General features: G+C 49.6%; 1 protein-coding gene and 1 long non-coding RNA gene across 19 annotated transcripts in view; one reads left to right on the forward strand and one right to left on the reverse strand.

Annotated features, from left to right (window-relative positions):
* Positions 1-4,203, forward strand: part of LOC144330928 (uncharacterized) — a 35,324-nt gene extending 31,121 nt beyond the window's left edge. Inside the window, exon 4 of the long non-coding RNA XR_013397633.1 lies at positions 3,621-4,203. This is a non-coding gene — a long non-coding RNA (uncharacterized LOC144330928). The remainder of the gene's footprint in view (positions 1-3,620) is intronic.
* ZNF250 (zinc finger protein 250) overlaps positions 1-19,320 on the reverse strand; it is a 49,887-nt gene extending 30,567 nt beyond the window's left edge. For 4 of the 18 annotated variants that reach the window (XR_013396819.1, XR_013396820.1, XR_013396821.1 and 1 more), the window contains exons 1-5: positions 18,030-18,084; positions 6,786-6,881; positions 6,411-6,537; positions 6,062-6,175; positions 2,720-2,779 (exon numbers count right to left, since the gene is read on the reverse strand). Coding sequence is in view for 12 of the 18 variants with exons in the window: in XM_077942538.1 (XP_077798664.1) it covers positions 2,720-2,779; positions 6,062-6,175; positions 6,411-6,537; positions 6,786-6,827 (343 nt within the window). In the remaining 6 variants the exon portion in view is untranslated. 18 annotated transcript variants of the gene reach the window in all.
* Between the last annotated feature and the right edge of the window lie 443 nt (positions 19,321-19,763).

The following is a 19,763-nucleotide window of genomic DNA, read 5'->3' on the forward strand; positions in this document are numbered from 1 at the left end:
CCTGATCTCAGCTCACTGCAAGCTCCGCCTCCCGGGTTCACGCCATTCTCCTGCCTCAGCCTCCCGAGTAGCTGGGACTACAGGCGCCCGCCACCTCGCCCGGCTAGTTTTTTGTAGTTTTAGTAGAGACGGGGTTTCACTGTGTTCACCAGGATGGTCTCGATCTCCTGACCTCGTGATCCACCCGTCTCGGCCTCCCAAAGTGCTGGGATTACAGGCTTGAGCCACCGCGCCCGGCCAAATATTTTTGTATCTTTAGTAGAGACGGCGTTTCACCATGTTGGCCAGGATGGTCTCAAACTCCTGACCTTGTGATGCAGCCGCCTTGGCCTCCCAAAGTGCTGGGATTACAGGCATGAGCCACGGCACCCAGTCCTGAATTATTTTTAAATTTTTTTTAAATCATGAAGCATGCTTCTGTGAAGGTTCTCCTATGTTTCCTGGTGCTTACACACAAATGCCCTTGCTGTATACATATGCAAGAGTGGGAAGTGGTAAACAGAGGAATTCATGTTTTCAATTTCAGGGTTTTTTTGTTTTTTTTTCCTTCAGTTTACCTCCATTCTCTCAGAATGTGGTATTTTCAATTTCATTGGATAATGCCAAACTTTCCCAAAGTGACTATGTGAATTTACATCCCCATTAGCTGCCCTACATCCTCACCCACATGTGATATTGTCAGATCTTTCTATTTTTTCCATTCTGAAGGTGTAACATCGTGTCACTGGTTCTGATTTCCACTTTACTGATGAATAATGAGGCTGAGCAGTTTTCTTGTTTATTGGCCCTTTGGTTTTCCTAATCTACGCAGAAACTTGTGCCTACTTTTCTTTTTGAGTATTTGTGTCTTTTTATTCTATTCAGAGGAATTTATTTATTAAGTGTATTGACAAATTGAAACAGTGAGAATTTAAGTTTTTTAATTAAAAAACTTAAATTCACTATCTTCAGTTTAATTTTTTTGAGACGGAGTTTCATTCTTATTGCCCAGGCTGGAGTGCAATGGTGTGATCTCAGCTCACTGCAACCTCTGCCTCCCAGGTTCAAGCGATTCTCCTGCCTCAGCCCCCCGAGGAGCTGGGATTACAGGCATGCACCACTACGCCCAGATAATTTTTTGTATTTTTAGTAGAGATGGGGTTTCACCATGTTGGCCAGCCTGGTTTCGAACTCCTGACCTCGGGTGATCCATCCGCCTTGGCCTCTCAAAGTGCTGGGATTACAGGCGTGAGCCACCGCCCCCGGCCCAGTTTAATACAATTTTTAACATATCTCATTTTAGAAAGTTACTCTGTGTGGATTTTTTTGAGACAGGGTCTCACTCTGTCACCCAGGCTGGAGTGCAGTGGTGTGATCATGGCTCACTGCAACCTCCACCTCCTGGGCTCAAGCCATCCTCCCGTCTCAGCCTCCATGTGGCTGGGATTACAGGAATGCACCACCATGTCTGGCTAATTTTTAAATTTTATTTTGTAGTGTGGGGTCTCAGTATCTTGCCTAGGCTGGCTACCTGTTTTTTAAACTGATAGAAGTTTTAGTTCTTTCTTTCTTTAATGTATAAGCCTCATCTTCACAGAATAAAAGCCTATAGGCTAAAGAAACAGTTACTCATTTACACTGAAAAGTATTATTTCTATTGTCTGAAGTTTCACCAGGTGTGGTGGCTCATGTCTGTAATCCCAGCACTTTGGGAGGGCAAGGCGGGAGGATCACTTGAGGCCAGAAGTTCAAGACCAGCTTGTGCAACATGGTGAAACCCCGTCTCTACAAAAATTAGCTGGGTATGTTGGTCTACACCTGCGGTTATAGCTATTCTCGGGAAGCTGAAGTGGGAGGAATGCTTGAGCCCAGGAGGTTGAAACTGTGGTGAGTCATGATTATGCCACTGCACTCCAGCCTGGGCAACAGAGTGACAGCCTGTCTAAAAAAAGAAAAAAAAAGATTCCTGAATGGGTGGCTTCTTACCTGATGACAAGATGGGCAAGATGTCTTTAATAATGAAACATAGGCCAGGCACAGTGGCTCATGCCTGTAATCCCAGCATGTTGGGAGGCTGAAGCAGGAGGATTGCTTGAGCCCAGGAGTTTGCGCAAGACCCTGTCTCTACAATGCACTCCAGCCTGAAACACACACACACACACACACACACTAACTGTATAAGAGATTACTCGCTCAATCGTCCATGCACACACACACACACACACACACACACACACACACACACACTAAACTAACTGTATAAGAGATTACTCGCTCAATCGTCCATGGCACGAAAGCATCATATGACTGTCTGTGAGACAGACTCAAGTTGCTGTGAAGGTCAAACTTGCCTGCACCTTGCATCCATACTATGCAGAAGCTGGACTTCAGCCAAGAGTCACTTGCTTTTAGAATGACGGTTGCAGTTATTGTTTTAAGTATAAAGTAGGGAAGTATGTTTTAAGCATGACAAAAAAAGGAAAAAAAGTGATTTCACGGATATAAATTTTTAATTATAAAAACCCAGTAATCTCTCTAGGCCTACTATGGCTTACAAGAAAAGGAAAAATGTTTTAAATATTAAAAAACACAAAAAGCCCCTCCCTGGTGTTTTGTAGCAATTGTGTGAGTTGTTTAACACGCTTCATAGCACCCTGAGTAGCCTCTACATTCTTGTAGAACATGAGCATTAACACCTTCAGAGACTGTACTGAATTAAAAAGATCAGGTATACACTTACCCCATGGACAAGATAAACTGTCTTGTGTACAGGCTGTAGTGTGGTCACATTTGAGGTTGTCTGGAAAAAAAACAGCAAGTTGAAGTGACAACAAAATACTCCCTTCAAGAGTGGAAAATCCTGGCCGGGCACGGTGGCTCACATCTGTAATCCCAGCACTCTGGGAGGCCGAGGCGAGTGGATCACTTGAGGTCAGAAGTTCGAGACCAGCCTGGCCAACATATAGTGAAATCCCATCTCTACTAAAAAATACAAAAATTAGCTGGATGTGGGACGTGGTGGTGCATGCCTGTAGTCCCAGCTACTAGGGAAGCTGAGGCGGGAGAAAACCCTGGAGGCAAAGAGGTTGCAGTGAGCTGAGATCGCACCACTGCACTCCAGCCTGGGGGACAGAGCAAGACTCCATCTCTCAAAAAACAAAAACAAAAACAAAAAAGAGTGGAAAATCCTTTCATTGCTATTACAACGTGTAATTTACTGAGTTATAAACAGCAGAGGCAGGGCTGGGCAGGTGCACACACTTATCCATCCTGAGGAACTGCCAGGACAAGACAAAGGCATATTCTCCTCCTCACCTGCTCTGATGCCAGCGGCAGTAATCCAGGTTGTGGCAGGTGGCTTCTGCTTCTATGCACATCAGTAATCTAAAACTCACTCAGTCCCACTGTCCTCTGTGGCCTGTGCCAGAGGTGAGGTGACCAGGTGCTTCTGTGAAAAAACTTCTCATCTCCAACCAGCCATGCTCCCAGAGAATTTCAGTCTCTGTGGTATCAAATTCAAAGGGCACTCAAAGGGAGTTTAAGCTCTCCATCAGGTGAGTACATAGCTGGACACAAGAGCGCCCAGGACTGGTTTGGCAGCGGCGGCAAAACGCCCTCCTGTGTTTTCTTGCCTCCTACAGGTGCAGTCAGCAAGCAGAAGTTCTATGCAAGATTTCCAAGACATGATGATGTGTCTTCTTGTTCACAGTCACTTGGAAAATTAAATTCCTCTAGGGCTGGCATGTACCTTGTTCCTCTGAGGATATCTGATTTTGCAGGCCAGGAAGAGGTAGACTGTAACACCTGCTGCCCTATCCACATAAAGCTACTTCAGAAATAAGGAGGAGCTTTCAAGGGGAAAACCACCACATCTGAAACGCCGAAGCTGATCAGCCAGTGGAGGTGTTGCCCAAACTGTCCCTGCTCACCCTGTGTGGGGCACACTATGGCAGGACAGGCTGATGGAGGTTTTCCTAAGACTCAGACATCACCTTACTGAAGTCAGAGGTTCTTTGCCTTAAGCAACCACAAACACGAACTTTAGGGTTGGATCTATGCACCATCTTTCCTTTTATAATTTTTTCCATCTAAAGGTCTTGTACACCTTTTGTTAGATTAATTCTTGGATACTTTATATTCCTGATGCTATTATAAATGTTATCTTTTAAAATATTACACCTTTGCTGGTTGCTGACAAATATAAATAAAATATTTTTGGCCAGGTGCAGTGGCTCATGCCTGTAATACCAGCACTTTGGGAGGCTGAGGCAGGTGGATCACCTGAGGTCAGGAGTTCGAGACTAGCCTGGCCAACATGGTGAAATCCTGTCTCTACTAAAACTATAAAAATTAGCTGGGCATGGTGGCGTGGACCTGTAATACCAGCTATTCAAGAAGCTGAGGCAAAAGAATTGCTTGAACTGACCAGGCACGTTGGCTCACACCTGTAATCCTAGCACTTTGGGAGGCCGAGATGGGTGGATCACGAGGTCAGGAGATCAAGACCATCCTAGCTAACACGGTGAAACCTCAAACCTCGTCTCTACTAAAAATACAAAAAATTGGCCGGGTGCGGTGGCTCACGCCTGTAATCCCAGCACTTTGGGAGGCTGAGGCGGGCGGATCACGAGGTCAGGAGATTGAGACCATCCTGGCAAACACGGTGAAACCTCGTCTCTACTAAAAATACACACACACAAAAAATTAGCTGGGCGTGGTGGCAGGCGCCTGTAGTCCCAGCTTCTTGGGAAGCTGAGGCAGGAGAATGGCATAAACCCGGGAGGTGGCGGAGCGTGCAGTGAGCAGAGATCGTGCCACTGCACTCCAGCCTGGGCGACAGAGCAAGACTCCGTCTCCAAAAAAAAAAAAAAAAAAAAAAAAAAGAAAAAAAGCTGGGTGTGGTGGCGGGCACCTACTCAGGAGGCTGAGGCAGGAGAATGGTGTGAACCCGGGAGGTGGAGCTTGCAGTGAGCCAACATGGCGCCAATGCACTCCAGCCTTGGTGACAGAGTGAGACTCTGTCTCAAAAAAAAAAAAAAAACAGAATTGCTTGAACCTGGGCAGCGGAGGTTGCAGTAAGCCGAGACTCGTGCCACTGCACTCCAGCCTGGGTGACTGAGCAAGACTGTCACAAAAAAAAAAAAAAAATTGTATCCAGCAAAACTGGTAATTTCCCTTGTGAAATTTTAATCAATCATTTTTTAGGTTGACAATCACATAAACTGCAAAAAATGCTTTTTTCTTTCCAATTCTTATAGCTTTGGTTTTGCCTTATTTTTTATTTTTATTTCTTTTTTGAAACAGAGTCTCACTCTGTCACCCAGGCGGGAGTGCAGTAGCGTGATCTCAGCTCACTGCAACCTCTGCCTCCCGGGTTCACGTCATTCTCCTGCCTCAGCCTCCCAAGTAGCTGGGACTACAGGTGCCCGCCACCACGCCCAGCTAATTTTTTTCTATTTTTAGTAGAGACAGGGTTTCACCGTGTTAGCCAGGATGGTCTCAATCTCCTGACCTTGTGATCCACTCGCCTCGGCCTCCCAAAGTGCTGGGATTACAGGCGTGAGCCACCGCGCCTGGCCGGTTTTGCCTTATTTCATACATGGGATGCCCAGTACAGTGTTATATAGACATGGGGATGGCGGGCTCCTTTGTCTTGTTCTTGAGATGAAGCTGTGTGTTTTCAGCACTTCACCTTGAGTGTCAGGTTGAGACACTTTCTTTCCATATTTAGGATGCTTTGTTCTTTTCTAAATCATCAGGTAACTCTCAAAACCTGAATGTCCTATTAGGACCAAATCTGGCTAATCAGTCCAGGGACAGAATCACTGCAGCCACGCCCTAACTTCCTCTACATGGCTCTGCACATCAGCTTGTTGAAATTCACTGCTATGCTCACTTCCCACCACTGACTGCCACCTGATTCAGCAACCCCCAGTCCAGACTCCTTTGCCAGACAAGGCCAGATAAGGTTTCACCCCAGGTGGAAGCCACTCCAGTCAGCGGCTCAGTATGAACTAGGTCCACAGCTTTGCTCAGGACCTGTTTAGCCCTCGTGAGGGAGGGGCCAGCTCTCCTCACTCACCTGAGTAGTCACTCCACAGGCCCTGGCTCTTCTTAGCCCCCTTCCTGTCCAGGACCCAGGGATCTTCCCCTCGTTCCAGCTGGGAGATTATGTCAGGCTTGGATCCTGGAAGTCCTGCTCGTGGGGAGGGAAGTCTTTGTTTATACAATATTTACAGAGCCCCCTCCCCCTGCCCAAGCCACTTGTGGGGACATGAAAATGGACAGGACTGACCTGCTGGAGCTGAGCACCCAGAGAGGTGATGAGAGCAAACCTCCAGGACCAGCCTGCCCCAGGCCCCGTACCCTGAGAAGCCCCCACCCCAGTCTAATACACAGATACACAGACAAGGCCTGCTAAGGGGGCTTACCCAATGAGACTACATTTCCATAGGTTTCCATCATCACATTTCTGTAGAGGCCCCTCTGAGCAGGACACAGGCGGTCCCATTCATCCTGGGAGAGGAGCACAGCCACATCCTCGAAAGTCAATTTGGCCTAGAATGACAGGGGCTGCTGTAAGTAAGACCAAATCCTGACCTCTGTGATGGGGAGTGGGTGCATGTGACATGAGCAGTTGGCAATGGGGGGCAGGGGGCTCTGTGAGCTGAGGTGGGTAATGGGAAGGGGCCACAGAGTTCAGGGGATGCAGTGATGCTCTGGCTGTTCTCAGGAGCTCTATGGGGCACAGAAGGAACCACAGGGCTCTGGCTGGGGGCACCGCATAAACATTGGGGACAGTTTACCTGGGGTCCTGCCGGCACTGGCAGGAGCCTGGCTGCTGCCATCACCTGGTCTCCTGGGGCCTCTGAGGATCACAGAAATTGAAGGAGCCTGTGGGGCTGAGGAAGAGGAGGGGGCAAATGAGGGGCATGGCCTTGAGACCCTAACTTCCTAGGGGGCCCTCAGGGGATCCCTGGGCCTCAGAGTCAGTAAGGGGCACACTGAGGTCAGGTGCAAGGAGCTGCTACTTTTGCAGCCTTGGTCTGCCTTGCCTCCCCCGTGAACTCTGACCCTATGGTTCAGGAGCCTGTCCAGGCTCTGAACACACAGTTCCTGGGTCTGCCCAGCCAGTACTGGGCTCTTTGAACACCAGGTGCAAGGCACTTGCTGCACCCTGGTCCTGGCCCATGGTCCTGCCATACACCAGCTCACCAAGGCCCTGTGTGTTCTATACCTGAGGCACTCACACAAGTACCAGACTGTCCCCAGGTCATGTGGGGGATACAGGCATCAGGCCAAGCTGTTTCCCCAAACACCCTCCCAATTAAGAAAGCCTTGGCCACCAGGGTGACAATAAGACTCCCCTCACCCCACCCTTAGGCAGCCCTGGTGCTCCAGTGTGGCACCAGGTTCAACCAGGTATTCAAAGGGGAGGCATGAGAAGTGGTCAGCTCTGGACAAACTGAGTCAACAGTGGCCCAGGGATCTGGTCTGAGCAGCTGAAGGAAAACTTGTCATCAAGTGAGAAAGGGATGCTTGGGGTAGTAGGGCCGGTGCTGGAACGTAACACAAGGTAAGCAAGGGTATCTGACACACACCCACACGGCCGGGAAAAAGGGGGAGCGGGGGCAAGAGCTTTCCTGACACATTTGGTCCTGTACAGGACAGGGGTCACAGTCCTTTGGAGCATCGAAGTCTGTGACAGGGACACAGAAACCAAGCAGGTGACCAAAGGTGGGAGATCACTCCAGAAAAACGTGGTATAAGAAAGCAACCAACCCCCTCACATGCTTGGCTCAGATGGGCACCACAACACAGTGCTTTAAGAGTGACAAAATCGGTGTCAGGGCTGCCCGGAAGAAAGGGCCTGGGGGCAGAAGTCAAGGGATATCATAATCCCATTGTCTACAAAACATCAGATATAGGCGGGCGTGGTGGCTCATACCTGTAATCTCAGCACTTTGGGAGGGCGAGGCGGGTAGATCACCTGAGGTCAGGAGTTTGAGACCAGCCTGGCCAACATGGTGAAACCCCGTCTCTACTAAAAATACAAAAATCAGGCCGGGAGCAGTGGCTCACACCTGTAATCCCAGCACATTGGGAGGCCGAGGCAGACGGATCAACTGAGGTTGGGAGTTCAAGACCAGCCATGACCAACATGGGGAAACCCCGTCTCTACTAAAAACACAAAATTAGCTGGGCGTGATCACGGTGCATGCCTGTAGTCCCAGCTACTCGGGACGCTGAGGCAGGAGAACTGCTTGAACCTGGGAGGTGGAGGTTGCGATGAGCCAAGATCACGCCATTGCACTTCAGCCTGGGCAACAAGAGCAAAACTCCATCTCAAAAAAAAAAAAAAAAATTAGCTGGGTGTGGTGGTGTGTGCCTGTAATCCCAGCTACTCAGGAGGCTAAGGCAGGAGAATCACCTGAACCCAGGAGGCGGAGGTTGCAGTGAGCTGAGATCGTGCCACTGCACTCCAGCCCGGGCAACAGAGTGAGACCCTGTCTCAAAACAAAACACCAAACACACATCAGATATATGTATATATTTGCATAGACAACTTTCAGGAAGATACAATAAACTAACTGCCTGCCTCTGAAGAACAGGACAGGGAAATATGGATGGAGAGAGGCTGACTCTCAACCCTCCCCTGTGCTGCTGTTCTCCAAAAATGCCCACTCCCTCCAAATGTGTGTGTGTGTGCACATTTCTGTGTAAGTGCAATGCAATTCTAATTAGAATTCCAACGGAAGTCTTTTAAAGGAATGACTAAAACTACTTGAGAATTCATAAGAATGGATGCTAGAGAATAGCCAAGAATGAAACTGGAAAGAACAGGGGGTAGGGCCTGCCTTGCCAGGAATCAGAGCCAAGGGTGGGTAGGAAGGCACTGTAATTAAACCAGCAGGTTGTCGACAGAGGAACAGATGAGGCCAGATAGGTATGTGGGAAGTTGGAAGATAACAAAAATGGTACATTTTAGTTCAGCAGGAAATCAGTGGTTCCTTTAGTAACTTGTGTGTACCCAGATGGAATACATTAATAACGAATTTTTTTTGTTTGTTTTGAGACAGAGTTTCACTCTTGTTGCCCAGGCTGGAGTGCAGGGCGAGAACTTGGCTCACCGCAACCTCCACCTCCTGGGTTCAAGTGATTCTCCTGTCTCAGCCTCTCCAGTAGCTGGGATTACAGGCATGTGCCACCATGCCTGGCTAATTGTTTTTGTATTTTTTTTTTTTTTTGAGATAGAGTCTCACTCTGTTGCCCAGGCTGGAGTGCAGTGGTACGATCTTGGCTCACTGCCAGCTCCGCCTCCTGGGTTCACGCCATTCTCCTGCCTCAGCCTCCTGAGTAGCTGGGACTACAGGCACCCGCCACCATGCCCAGCTATTTTTTGTATTTTTAGTAGAGACGGTTTCCCCATGTTGGTCAGGCTGGTCTCGAACTCCTGACCTCAGGTGATCCACCCGCCTCGGCCTCCCAAAGTGCTGGGATTACAGGCGTGAGCCTCCGTGTCCAGTCACCATTTTTTTTTTTTTTTTTTTTTGAGATGAAGTCTTGCTCTGTCGCCCAGGCTGGGGTACAACGGCGCGATCATGGCTCACTGCAACCTCTGCCTCCCAGGTTCAAGCAATTCTCTTGCCTCAGCTTCCCGAGTACCTGGGATTACAAGCACCCACCACCATGCCCAGCTAATTTTTTTTTTTTTTTTTTTTTGAGACGGAGTCTCACTCTGTTGCCCAGGCTGGAGTGCAGTGGCCAGATCTCAGCTCACTGCAAGCTCCGCCTCCTGGGTTTACACCATTCTCCTGCCTCAGCCTCCCGAGTAGCTGGGACTACAGGCGCCCGCTACCTCGCCTGGCTAGTTTTTTGTATTTTTTAGTAGAGATGGGGTTTCACCGTGTTAGCCAGGATGGTCTCGATCTCCTGACCTCGTGATCCGCCCGCCTCGGCCTCCCAAAGTGCTGGGATTACAAGCTTGAGCCACTGCGCCCGGCCAATTTTTTTTTGTATTTTTAGTAGAGACGGGGTTTCACCATCTTGGTCAGGCTGGTCTCAAACTCCTGACCTCAGGTGATCCACCTGCCTCGGCCTCCCAAAGTGCTGGGATTACAGGCATGAGTCACTGCGCCCAGCCTAACAGTAACCAATTTTGGATTAAGACGAAGACCAAGTGTGATCATTAACAGTGGCCTCATGTGCTCCTGGTCCCCCTGTCTGACATCTGCCTATCATCAAGGGCAGAAGTGCCTTCTCTCCTACCACACCCTGACCCTTTCCATGGGTCACCCACCAGCGCACAGATCTGCCATTTCTTTATTTTGAAACAGAATCTCGCTCTGTTGCCCAGGCTGGGGTACAGTAGTATGATCTCGACTCAGTGCAACCTCCGTTTCCCAGGCTCAAGCGATCCTCCTACCTTAGTCTCCTGAGTAGCTGGCACCTGCCTCCATGCCCGGCTAATTTTTGTACTTTTTGTAGGGATGGGGTTTCACCATGTTGCACAGGCTGGTCTTGAACCCCTGAGCTCAAGTGATCTGTCCCTCTCAGCTTCCCAAAGAGGTGGAATTACAGGCGTGAGTCACTGTGCCTGGCCCTGCATGCGAATTTGACCTTTGGTGAATGCACAGCTCTAGTCCCCTGGAAACCTGGCAGAGGTGGGTGGTCATTCTCCCTACGGCCCAACCACACCTGGGCTGGGACTCAATGATGAACAACCACAGGAAGTACATTCAGGGCTTCCTGAGCAGGTCTTGCAGTCAGTTCTCCCGACACAGGAGGTGTGGCTTGTATGACCACGAGGCTTTTGACTAGGCTAACTCCTCCTCCTACCTGCATCTTGTGTTTATGCACCTGAGTACTCCCTGGATGGCTGCTGAATGATGCTGGCTAGCTTTTCCATGAATCTGTTGCTAGGCATGGTTGTCCTGTGAGTCTGAAAAGTCAGTTGAGCCCAGTAGCTCTTTTGGTACACTTGAGCTGGTGACCCCCGTCCCTCTGACTCAACATTTCAATATGGGTGTCTCATAGCATCTCAGACACTTAATATTCCAAACCGAGCACCTCCTCTACCACCATTTCTGCGCCCAGCTTGGTCTGTGAACCTGTACAGAAGCCTCCTTCCTTCTTCACTCTCACATTTCTAATTCACCTTCCAAGCACATCCAGAACCTGACCATGTTGCCCATCTCGCCCTCCCTGCCCCACGACAACCACCCCTAGATGTTCAGCAGCTCTCAGCACAGTCTGCCAGCCAAGCTCCTCCATCTACCTTCCTGTGAGAACACAGTGACGGTCCTCTGCTCCAAGGTCCTCCCAGGATCCCACTGGCTCCTCTGGGCCTGCCCCAAACTTTGTGATTTTCCTCAGAGCCCTGCAGCCCTTTATCCCTTGGCCTGTGCTCCCCATCCATCTCTTAGAGACCTCTGCCCCACCCACTGCAGCAGCCCTGGCCCCACCCAGCTCTCACCCTATCCCTTTCTCCTGCACCAGCAGACCAAGAAGCAGGCCCAACAGAGTAATCAGTGGTCGCCTTTTTTTTTTTTTTTTTTTTAATTACTTCTAGGGTAATGATTAAAAATTGCCAGGCAATGTACTTTTTAAAACTTTTAATTAATTTCTTAGAGACAGGGTCTCACTTTGTAGTCCAGGCTGGAGTACAGTGGCTCAATCACAGCTCAATGCAGCCTCCAACTCCTGGGCTCAGGTCATCCTCCCACTTCAGCCTCCCAAGTAGCCAGGATTACAGGTCACAGCACCAGGCCTGGATAATTTAATTTTTTTTTGGTAGAGACGAGATCTTGTTATGTTGCCCAGACTGGTCTTGAACTCCTGGGCTCAAGGGATCCTCCCTCCTTGGCCTCTGAAAGTGTCAAGATTACAGGCCTGAGCCACCACACCCAGCCTGTTTGTTGAATAAATGAATGAAGAGCAATGAGCTCACACTTTATGCCATTTGTAATAGCAAGTACGGAGTCAACACTTGCCACTGGCAGGCGTGGGAAAGTGGAGTTTCTCATACTCTTAAGAAGGCTACCTAGCAGTATTTAGGCAAATCAGACTGGCTCTTGGATAGTGGGTACCTTATAAGAATGGATGTGGGTGAGGGTGCAGATTCAAGGATGTTGCTGAGGCAAATGCTATGTTGGTCCTTCCACATACAAGTTACACACCTGCTAAAGAGGAAGATGTATGCTGTGTCAGGTTGCCAGATGGGTGAGTGAAAATGCAGTATGGGGTCATCATGCAGGGCACAATCTCATTTTGTAAACTATGACTTTGAGCCCATGAAGGGTATGTGTATCACAAGGACCTGGGACTGGTTCACCTGCCTCACTTGGGCCAGCTGCACTGAGGCCCCACCTATAAAAATTCAGGAGATGACACACTCCTCTGAAGGCCTGGAGATCATGTGGTTGGTAAGAGGAGAGCACTAAGAACAGGCTTGGCTCAGAGGAGGATGCTGCTGGATAAGGTGTTATTATCTATTTGATTAAATTAACACACAGAGGAAAAACTCCAACGGACAATACCAGGCTGTCAACAAGTGTGCGGCAAGGAGAAGTGAAAGGGAAAGACTGCCACCTGGGGTGAGTCTCAGAAAAGCATAAACACGAAATGCAGTATCAGGTTTCTATTGAAAGATGACCTTCACATATTGCTAAGTAAAAAAAAAAAAAATCGGCCGGGTGCGGTGGCTAATACCTGTAATCCCAGCACTTTGGGAGGCCACAGGAGTTCGAGACCAGCCTGGCCAACATAGTGAAACCCCGTCTCTACTAAAACTACAAAAAATTAGCCAGGCATGGTGGCAGGCGCCTGTAACCCCAGCTACTCGGGAGGCTGAGGCAGGAGAACTGCTTGAACTTGGGAGGCAGAGGTTGCGGTCAGCCGAGATTGTGCCACAGCACTCCAGCTGGCGTGACACAGCAAGACTCTGTCTCAAAAAAAAAAAAAAAAAAAAAAAAAAAATCACAGTCTGATTGTATTCTGGTAATAAATGAACAAAAATGGCTGGGCATGGCGACTTACACCTATAATCCCAGTACTTTGGGAGGCCAAAGTGGGAGAACTGCCTGAGTTCAGGAGTTCAAGACCACCTTGGACAATATAGTGAGACCCCCGTCTCTACAAAAAAATTTTAAAAATTAGCTAGTCTGTAGACCCAGGTACCCTGGAGGCTGAGATGGGAAGACTGCTTGAGCCCAGGAGGTCAAGACTGCAGTAAGCTGTGACTGCACCACTGCACTCCACCCTGGGCAACAGAATGAATCCCTGTCTCAATAACTAACTAACTAACTAAATATTTAAAAATATATACAAAATACATTTTAAAAGTGGTATTAACTAGTTTAAATTTTTTCCTTATACTATGGCAGATAAAAGGTTTCAGTTTCCTGGAACAAGCCTGTAACAGGAAACCAGGCCAGGCAAACACCATGGGCCTCAACCTAAACCTTGCATACTCAAGCAGAAAAACACTAAGAGCTATCTGGGGTGACAGAAACGGGCTTTTAACAACACACTCCATCCACACTTCACAGGATTCTGAGGTCCAACTCCAAGTTTTGTTCCATGAGAACACAGTTCAGGCAGGGAGACAGCGTGATGTGGACCGTTTTTAAAAATTAAAAGACAGGCTCATGACGAGTCCTCTATAGATGCCAGGCTCCAAGGCCAGGGGCTGGGACAGGCTGGAAATCACCACCATCGAATACTGGAAGTGGAGTTTGAGGACCCCCCTCTTGAGGCCATGCCAACAGCTAACAAATGGGCAATATAAAGAACACCCACTCAGGGCACTGGCTGAGCAACGATCCCACCCACCCACTGGTCACAAAGGTGGCAGCATGAAGAGTTCATTTTTCAAACTCAGGAATTTCAATCTTGAAAATTTCCCTAAGGAATAATCCAAAACAAAAACAATAGATCAATGTGGTTAACAGCAACTGGCTTTCCAGTTTTCTTTAGGTGATCGAAAGCCACATCGCAGTGAGACACTCCTATCACTCTTTTTGGAATTCCTGACTGTCTTGATGTGACAAAGCAGTATGCCTGTCATTGCAGAGGACCCTGAACATGGTGATACACTGGGACAGGCAGATTTGGAGTCTTTTGGTCTGGGGTGAGCTGCCAGGATCTCTTCCAGAGCTACTGCCTTCTCTTGCTTCTCATCATCCTCACTCCCTGGACTTCCTGCTAACAAGCACTGCTCCCTCTTCATCACCAAGGAGCCCCTACCCCCAGGGTGAAAGCACTTTCAAGAGAGGCAGCTTCTGAGTCACCTGTGAGCACAAGGCAAAACACTGCTAAACTTGACCTAATCTAAACTAACCCTAACCTGCAACCTTTCCGAATTAATGATCAGAAATACGTATCCAAATTGATAGCTTTCTGGCTGAGCACAGTGGCTCATGCCTGTAATGCCAGCACTTTGGGAGGCCAGGGTGGGTGGATCACCTGAGGTCAGGAGTTCAAGACCAGCCTGGGTGACATGATAAAACCCCGTCTCTGCTAAAAATACAAAAATCAGCCGGATGTGGTGGCACGTGCCTGTAATTCCAGCTCCTCCCGAGGCTGAGGCATGAGAATTGCTTGAACCCGGGAGGTGGAATTTGCAGTGAGCCGAGATCCCACCATTGCACCCCAGCCTGAGCAACAGAGCAAGACTCCATCTCAAAAGATGAAAAGCAAATAAACAAACAAAACAAAAACCAAACAACCAAACTGATAGCTTATATACCAGTAACACCTAGTCAGAAAATATGAAGGGAAAAAAATCTATTCAACAAATAGCAACAAGAAACAAGATTAAACTTTAGAAATGCACAGGATCCCTATAAAGAAAGCTGTAAAACATCAAGGAAACACTTGAGGACACTGATCTGGGAAAACATTTTTTGGGTAACACCTCAAAAGCACAGAAACAAAAGCAAACTAGACAAATGGAATTACATCAATTAAAAAGCTTCTGTACAGGAAAGGAAACAATCAGCAGAGTGAAGAGACAACATACAGAATGGGAGAAAATATTTACAAACTGTCCATCCAATAAGGGATTAATAACCAGAACGCAGAAGGGAGTCAAACAATTCAATAGAAAGCAACAACTAATCTGATTTAAAAACAGGTAAATGATCTGAATAATTTATCAAAAAAAGATAATATGTATGGCCAACAGGCATATGAGAAAAACTAAAAATAGATCCACTATGTGACCCAGCAATTCCACTGCTTGGTATATACCCAAAAGAAAGGAAGTTAGTATATCAAAAAGATATCTGAACATACATGTTGACTGCGGCATTATTCACAATAGCTAAGATATGGAATCAACCAAAATGTACATCAAATAAATGGATACAGAAAATGTGGTATATGTACACAATGGAATATGATTCAGCTATAAAAATAATCAAATTATGTCATTTGCAGCAACAGGGATGGAACTGGAGGTCATTATGTTAATTGAAATATGCCAGGTACAGAAAGACAAATATTGCATGTTTTCATTTGTATGTGTGAGTTTAAAAAGTTGGTCTCATGGAGGTAGAGGGTAGAATGACGGTTACCAGAGGATGGGAAGGGTGGAGTTGGGGGGAGGTGAACATAGGTGTTTTTTTGTTTTTTTGTTTTTTGGTTTTTTTTGAGACGGAGTCTCGCTGTGTCTCCCAGGCTGGAGTGCAGTGGCGTGATCTCGTCTCACTGCAAGCTCCGCCTCCCGGGTTCACGCCATTCTCCCACCTCAGCCTCCCAAGTAGCTGAGACTACAGGCGCCCGCCACCACGCCCGGCTAGTTTTTTGTATTTTTAGTAGAGACGGGGTTTCACCATGTTAGCCAGGATAGTCTCGATCTCCTGACCTCGTGATCCACCCGCCTCGGCCTCCCAAAGTGCTGGGATTACAGGCTTGAGCCACCGCGCCCGGCCGAACATAGGTGTTAATGACTACAAACATACAGTCAGATATAATGAATAAGTTCCAGTGTTTGATACCACGGTAAGGTGACTATAGTTAATAATTTATTGTATATTTCAAAACAACCAGAAGAAGAGATGTGAAATGCTTCTAACACAAAAAATGATGTTTGAGGTGACATATCCTAATTACCCTGATTTGATCATTATACATTGTATGCTATCCTTGTATCAAAATATCACATGTACCCCATAAATATGTATAATTATTATATTCAATAAAAAAGAACTTTAAAATACAGGTATATTTTTATTATTTTATGTGGGAAGGGCCATTCTAAGCAAAATACCAAAAGCAGAAAGCAGAGATCCAGAGATCCACAGCTTATAAATCAAAATCGTATGCTCATCAAAGCTACCAAACTCCAAAAATGGACCTAAAGGCATGCAACAATTTAGTATATGACAAAAGTGGTTTTTCAAATCAATGGAAAGATCAATGGTATTAGAAATGCCTGTGATTGAGAGGAAAAAACGAAGCTGGAGTCCACGCTCACCCCACAAGAAAATATAAATTCCAGACGTATCCAACATTTTACAAGTACCACAGAAAAACAAGAGTTTATTTTAAAAATAATCTTGGAGTGGGGAAAGCCATTTAAAACACAGCACAAAGCCCCAAATGCCTTAAGGCAAAATATTTGACTCTTAAAAATTTTAAATTTTCTATTTTGAAAAAGCCCAAACCAGAACCAAACACCATAATCAGAGTCAAAAGACAAATTGAGAAGTATCTTTTCAACACACATGGAAAAAAATATGAGCTGGTAAATCACAAAGTAATACAAACGGCTAAAACACAAATGAAGGGATTTCAACCTCACCAATAAACGAAAAACGTCGACCTGGCAGGAATGCAGTGACCTGTCAAGGGCACAGGACCACAGCCCCGGACGGGGCGGGAATGTCAATGGCAACCTCTCACCGTTACCCACTTGGTAGAGTCCACCGGGCAGGGAAACCTACGTCCAGAAGACAGTTACGAACTGAAAAATCCACGCGCACCGACCCGGCGGAGGACGAGCGGAGCGCCCCCTGCCGCCCCGGTGTTAGTCCAAACGACAGCAGCTTCCCTTTGATGACAGAAAAAAGGGTGTGCGCGCGTGCCTAGAGCGCCAACGGCATCCGAAACTGTTCACAGTTCCTGCCTCTTCATGCACTGGCAGAGTGTTGGGGGGTGATTTATATTTCTCTGACATGCCTGCATTACAAGTATTGCATATTATTTTCAATTTTAAAATTAAGCCAATAAACAACAAGGAAAATATTTGCTGTGTTGCAAAGCGTTGGGCTCATTCATTAAAACAGGGCTCTGACAAAGTAACAGAAAAGACAGCATCGATAGCAAAACCGGGAGAGGATAAGACACCCGGCAAGTAGCACACTCGACCAACTGCTGAGACGAAAGCAGCTCGTTTTCGTCTTGACGCGGGAAGACTTTTTACAGCTAAATAAAGTGGCGCTCCCGGTGCGCCGCCGGGGTCTTCATGGGGCTCCTCAGGTTGTGCATAAAACAGAAAAAACCTCCATTTTTATATGTTGGGGAAGCTCCCCACCCCTTTCCGGGCCCATCCCAGGGGACACGAGACTCCCAGGAGCGCGGCAAGGAGAGCGGCCCGGGGGTCCGGACTGCGCCCCTAGGACTCCGGCCAACCTGGCCCGAGGCACGGCGCCGGTAGAAAGCGCGCGGGAGGGCCCGAGGGGGAGCAACGCCGGAGATCTGAGGAGATCCAAGGTGGGAGGGACGCCGGGGCTCCGAGGGGGCCCACGGGGGGAGGGGCGCGGAAGGGACCGAGGACGTCCGAGGCGGGCCGGGGCGCGGGAGGGCCCGAGGGGGTCCAAGGCCGGGCGAGGGGAAGGGTGGGAACCCCGAACGGGGGAGAGGGCGCGGCCTTGGCCCTGGGGAGGAGGCCGCCGCGCGTCCATGAGGGGAGGAGACCAGCGTAAACGGAAGGGGCAGTGCGTGCTCGCGGGGAAGAGTCCACGATTCGTGTGGAGGACGCGCCGGCTCGGGTGTCCATGATGGGAGAGGGTCCTGGCCGCCGCCGACACGCGGCCCCCACTCACCGTCCACGCCGCAGCCTCACGCGCGAAGAAGCGGCATCCCGCAGCACCCTCAGACAAAGGGCTGCCCCGCCCCGTCTGCGCAGCCGCCAATCCCTGGGGGCTCCTGCCCCTCAGTTCCCGCCCCCACAGCCGAGTTCGCCAATCCTGGAGGGCAACGCATGTTTACGTCACTTGACCCGCCTCCCCGCCCGAAGCCTCCCTCGGTGACCGACTGCAGGGAGCTCTCAGGCGCCACCGAGAGTCAGGCCTCCGCGATCCCTAGAGGGGCCGAACTGCTCTGGGCAGTGGGCCCGGCCGGCACCCCGGCCGCACTTCCGGGCGCGTAGGCTACAGCCCACCTTCGAGCCTTACCCGCTCGCAGTCCCGGTTCCCGAGTTCCTGCCGCCGTCGCCCTGTGGCGGACACCCCTGCCTGCCCCGCAGCCCCTGCTCGATCTGCGCTGGCTTCGGCCGTCCTGGAAGTCGAGCTCGTTCCCCCCTCCAAGCCTTTGCCCTTGCGGTCCCCGCTGCTGGGAACGACCTTGCCCTCAGCCGCCTGGCTGGTCCCTGCGCCGCTGCAGTGCGAATGTCGCCTCCTCAGGGGCCCTTTCTCTTCCTTCGTTGCAACACTGAAGTCCGGTTGTTTGATGACTTGCGTGAGGTTATTCCACCCACTTAGGAGGCTGAGCGCTGCGAGGTCGGAGGCGCAGCCTCTCTTCGCTGTGCTCGTCGCGGCGTGGTCCCGGCAGGGGGCGACACTGAACAGCGACCGCCTCCGTCGCCCACTCGGCCCTGGTGTTTGCTTTTTGGTGTGTTTACACCGCGCACCTGGGGGAGAGGGGCGGGCCACACCCGCGTGGAGGCTTCGGCACAGCCCAGGACCTGACAGCCGCGGCAGGGCGGGTGGGGCTGGTTTGGAGCGGTGCCAGGGGAGGGGAAGGCCGGCGCCGAGTCCACTTTCCGCTGGCCTCACTCCCGAAGGCCAGGTCCGCGTCGTGCATCGGGCGCGTGGCCAGGCGCAGACTCTCAAGAGGCTTCTCCACAGGGCGGGGCTGGAGGCTGCTGGGGGGCGGCAGGGAAGGCTTAAGGTTGTGGGGTGGGCTCGAAGCGAGTGCCCGGCCCGCGCTGTTGGAAGCGGAGGCCGGGAGGATGTGGCGGTAATTCCGTAATTGCCACGCACTAGGCAAACGCCAAGTCTGTGCTGCGCTTCAGCGAACTTCGTAACGGCAGCCCTTGCGGGCAGGGGTTCGCACTTCACGGAGCTTCCATCCACCACGCGCGTTTCGAGCAACGGGCCCGTTGCCTGGCGCACTAGAAGCCAATACTATGGCACCGGTGTTTGAGAAAAGGGAAGGCTTTATTATTTCAAGGTCGACGGCCAAGGAGACCGGAGGCAGGGCTCAAATGTGTGTTCCACACTGGGCTTAGGTCAAACTTGATGGGTTAGGGAGGACAGGTTGGCACACAGAAGTGCTGGCGGGCAGGTTTCGATAGGAGGGCTTTAAACTTGGCCATTTATGGTAAGGTGTGGAATGGCAGGTTTCAGCACCACATCTTCCAGGATGATGGACTCTTCCTTTCTGAAAGCGTCCCGCCCCTCAAGGTCCGGTCATGTCCGTCTTCTTGGCTCCGCAGGGAGGAAACGTTGGTTCTGAGTTATGATTTTCCTCCTTTGTGCGTGCCCAGGTTACATGACTTTCAGTTTTGGCTCTGCTATACCTCCTGTTACCAACAGAATAGGGTCAGTTTGGGCCAG

The sequence above is a fragment of the Macaca mulatta genome, chromosome 8 (assembly GCF_049350105.2).
Source record: "Macaca mulatta isolate MMU2019108-1 chromosome 8, T2T-MMU8v2.0, whole genome shotgun sequence".
Classification (NCBI taxonomy): domain Eukaryota; kingdom Metazoa; phylum Chordata; class Mammalia; order Primates; family Cercopithecidae; genus Macaca; species Macaca mulatta.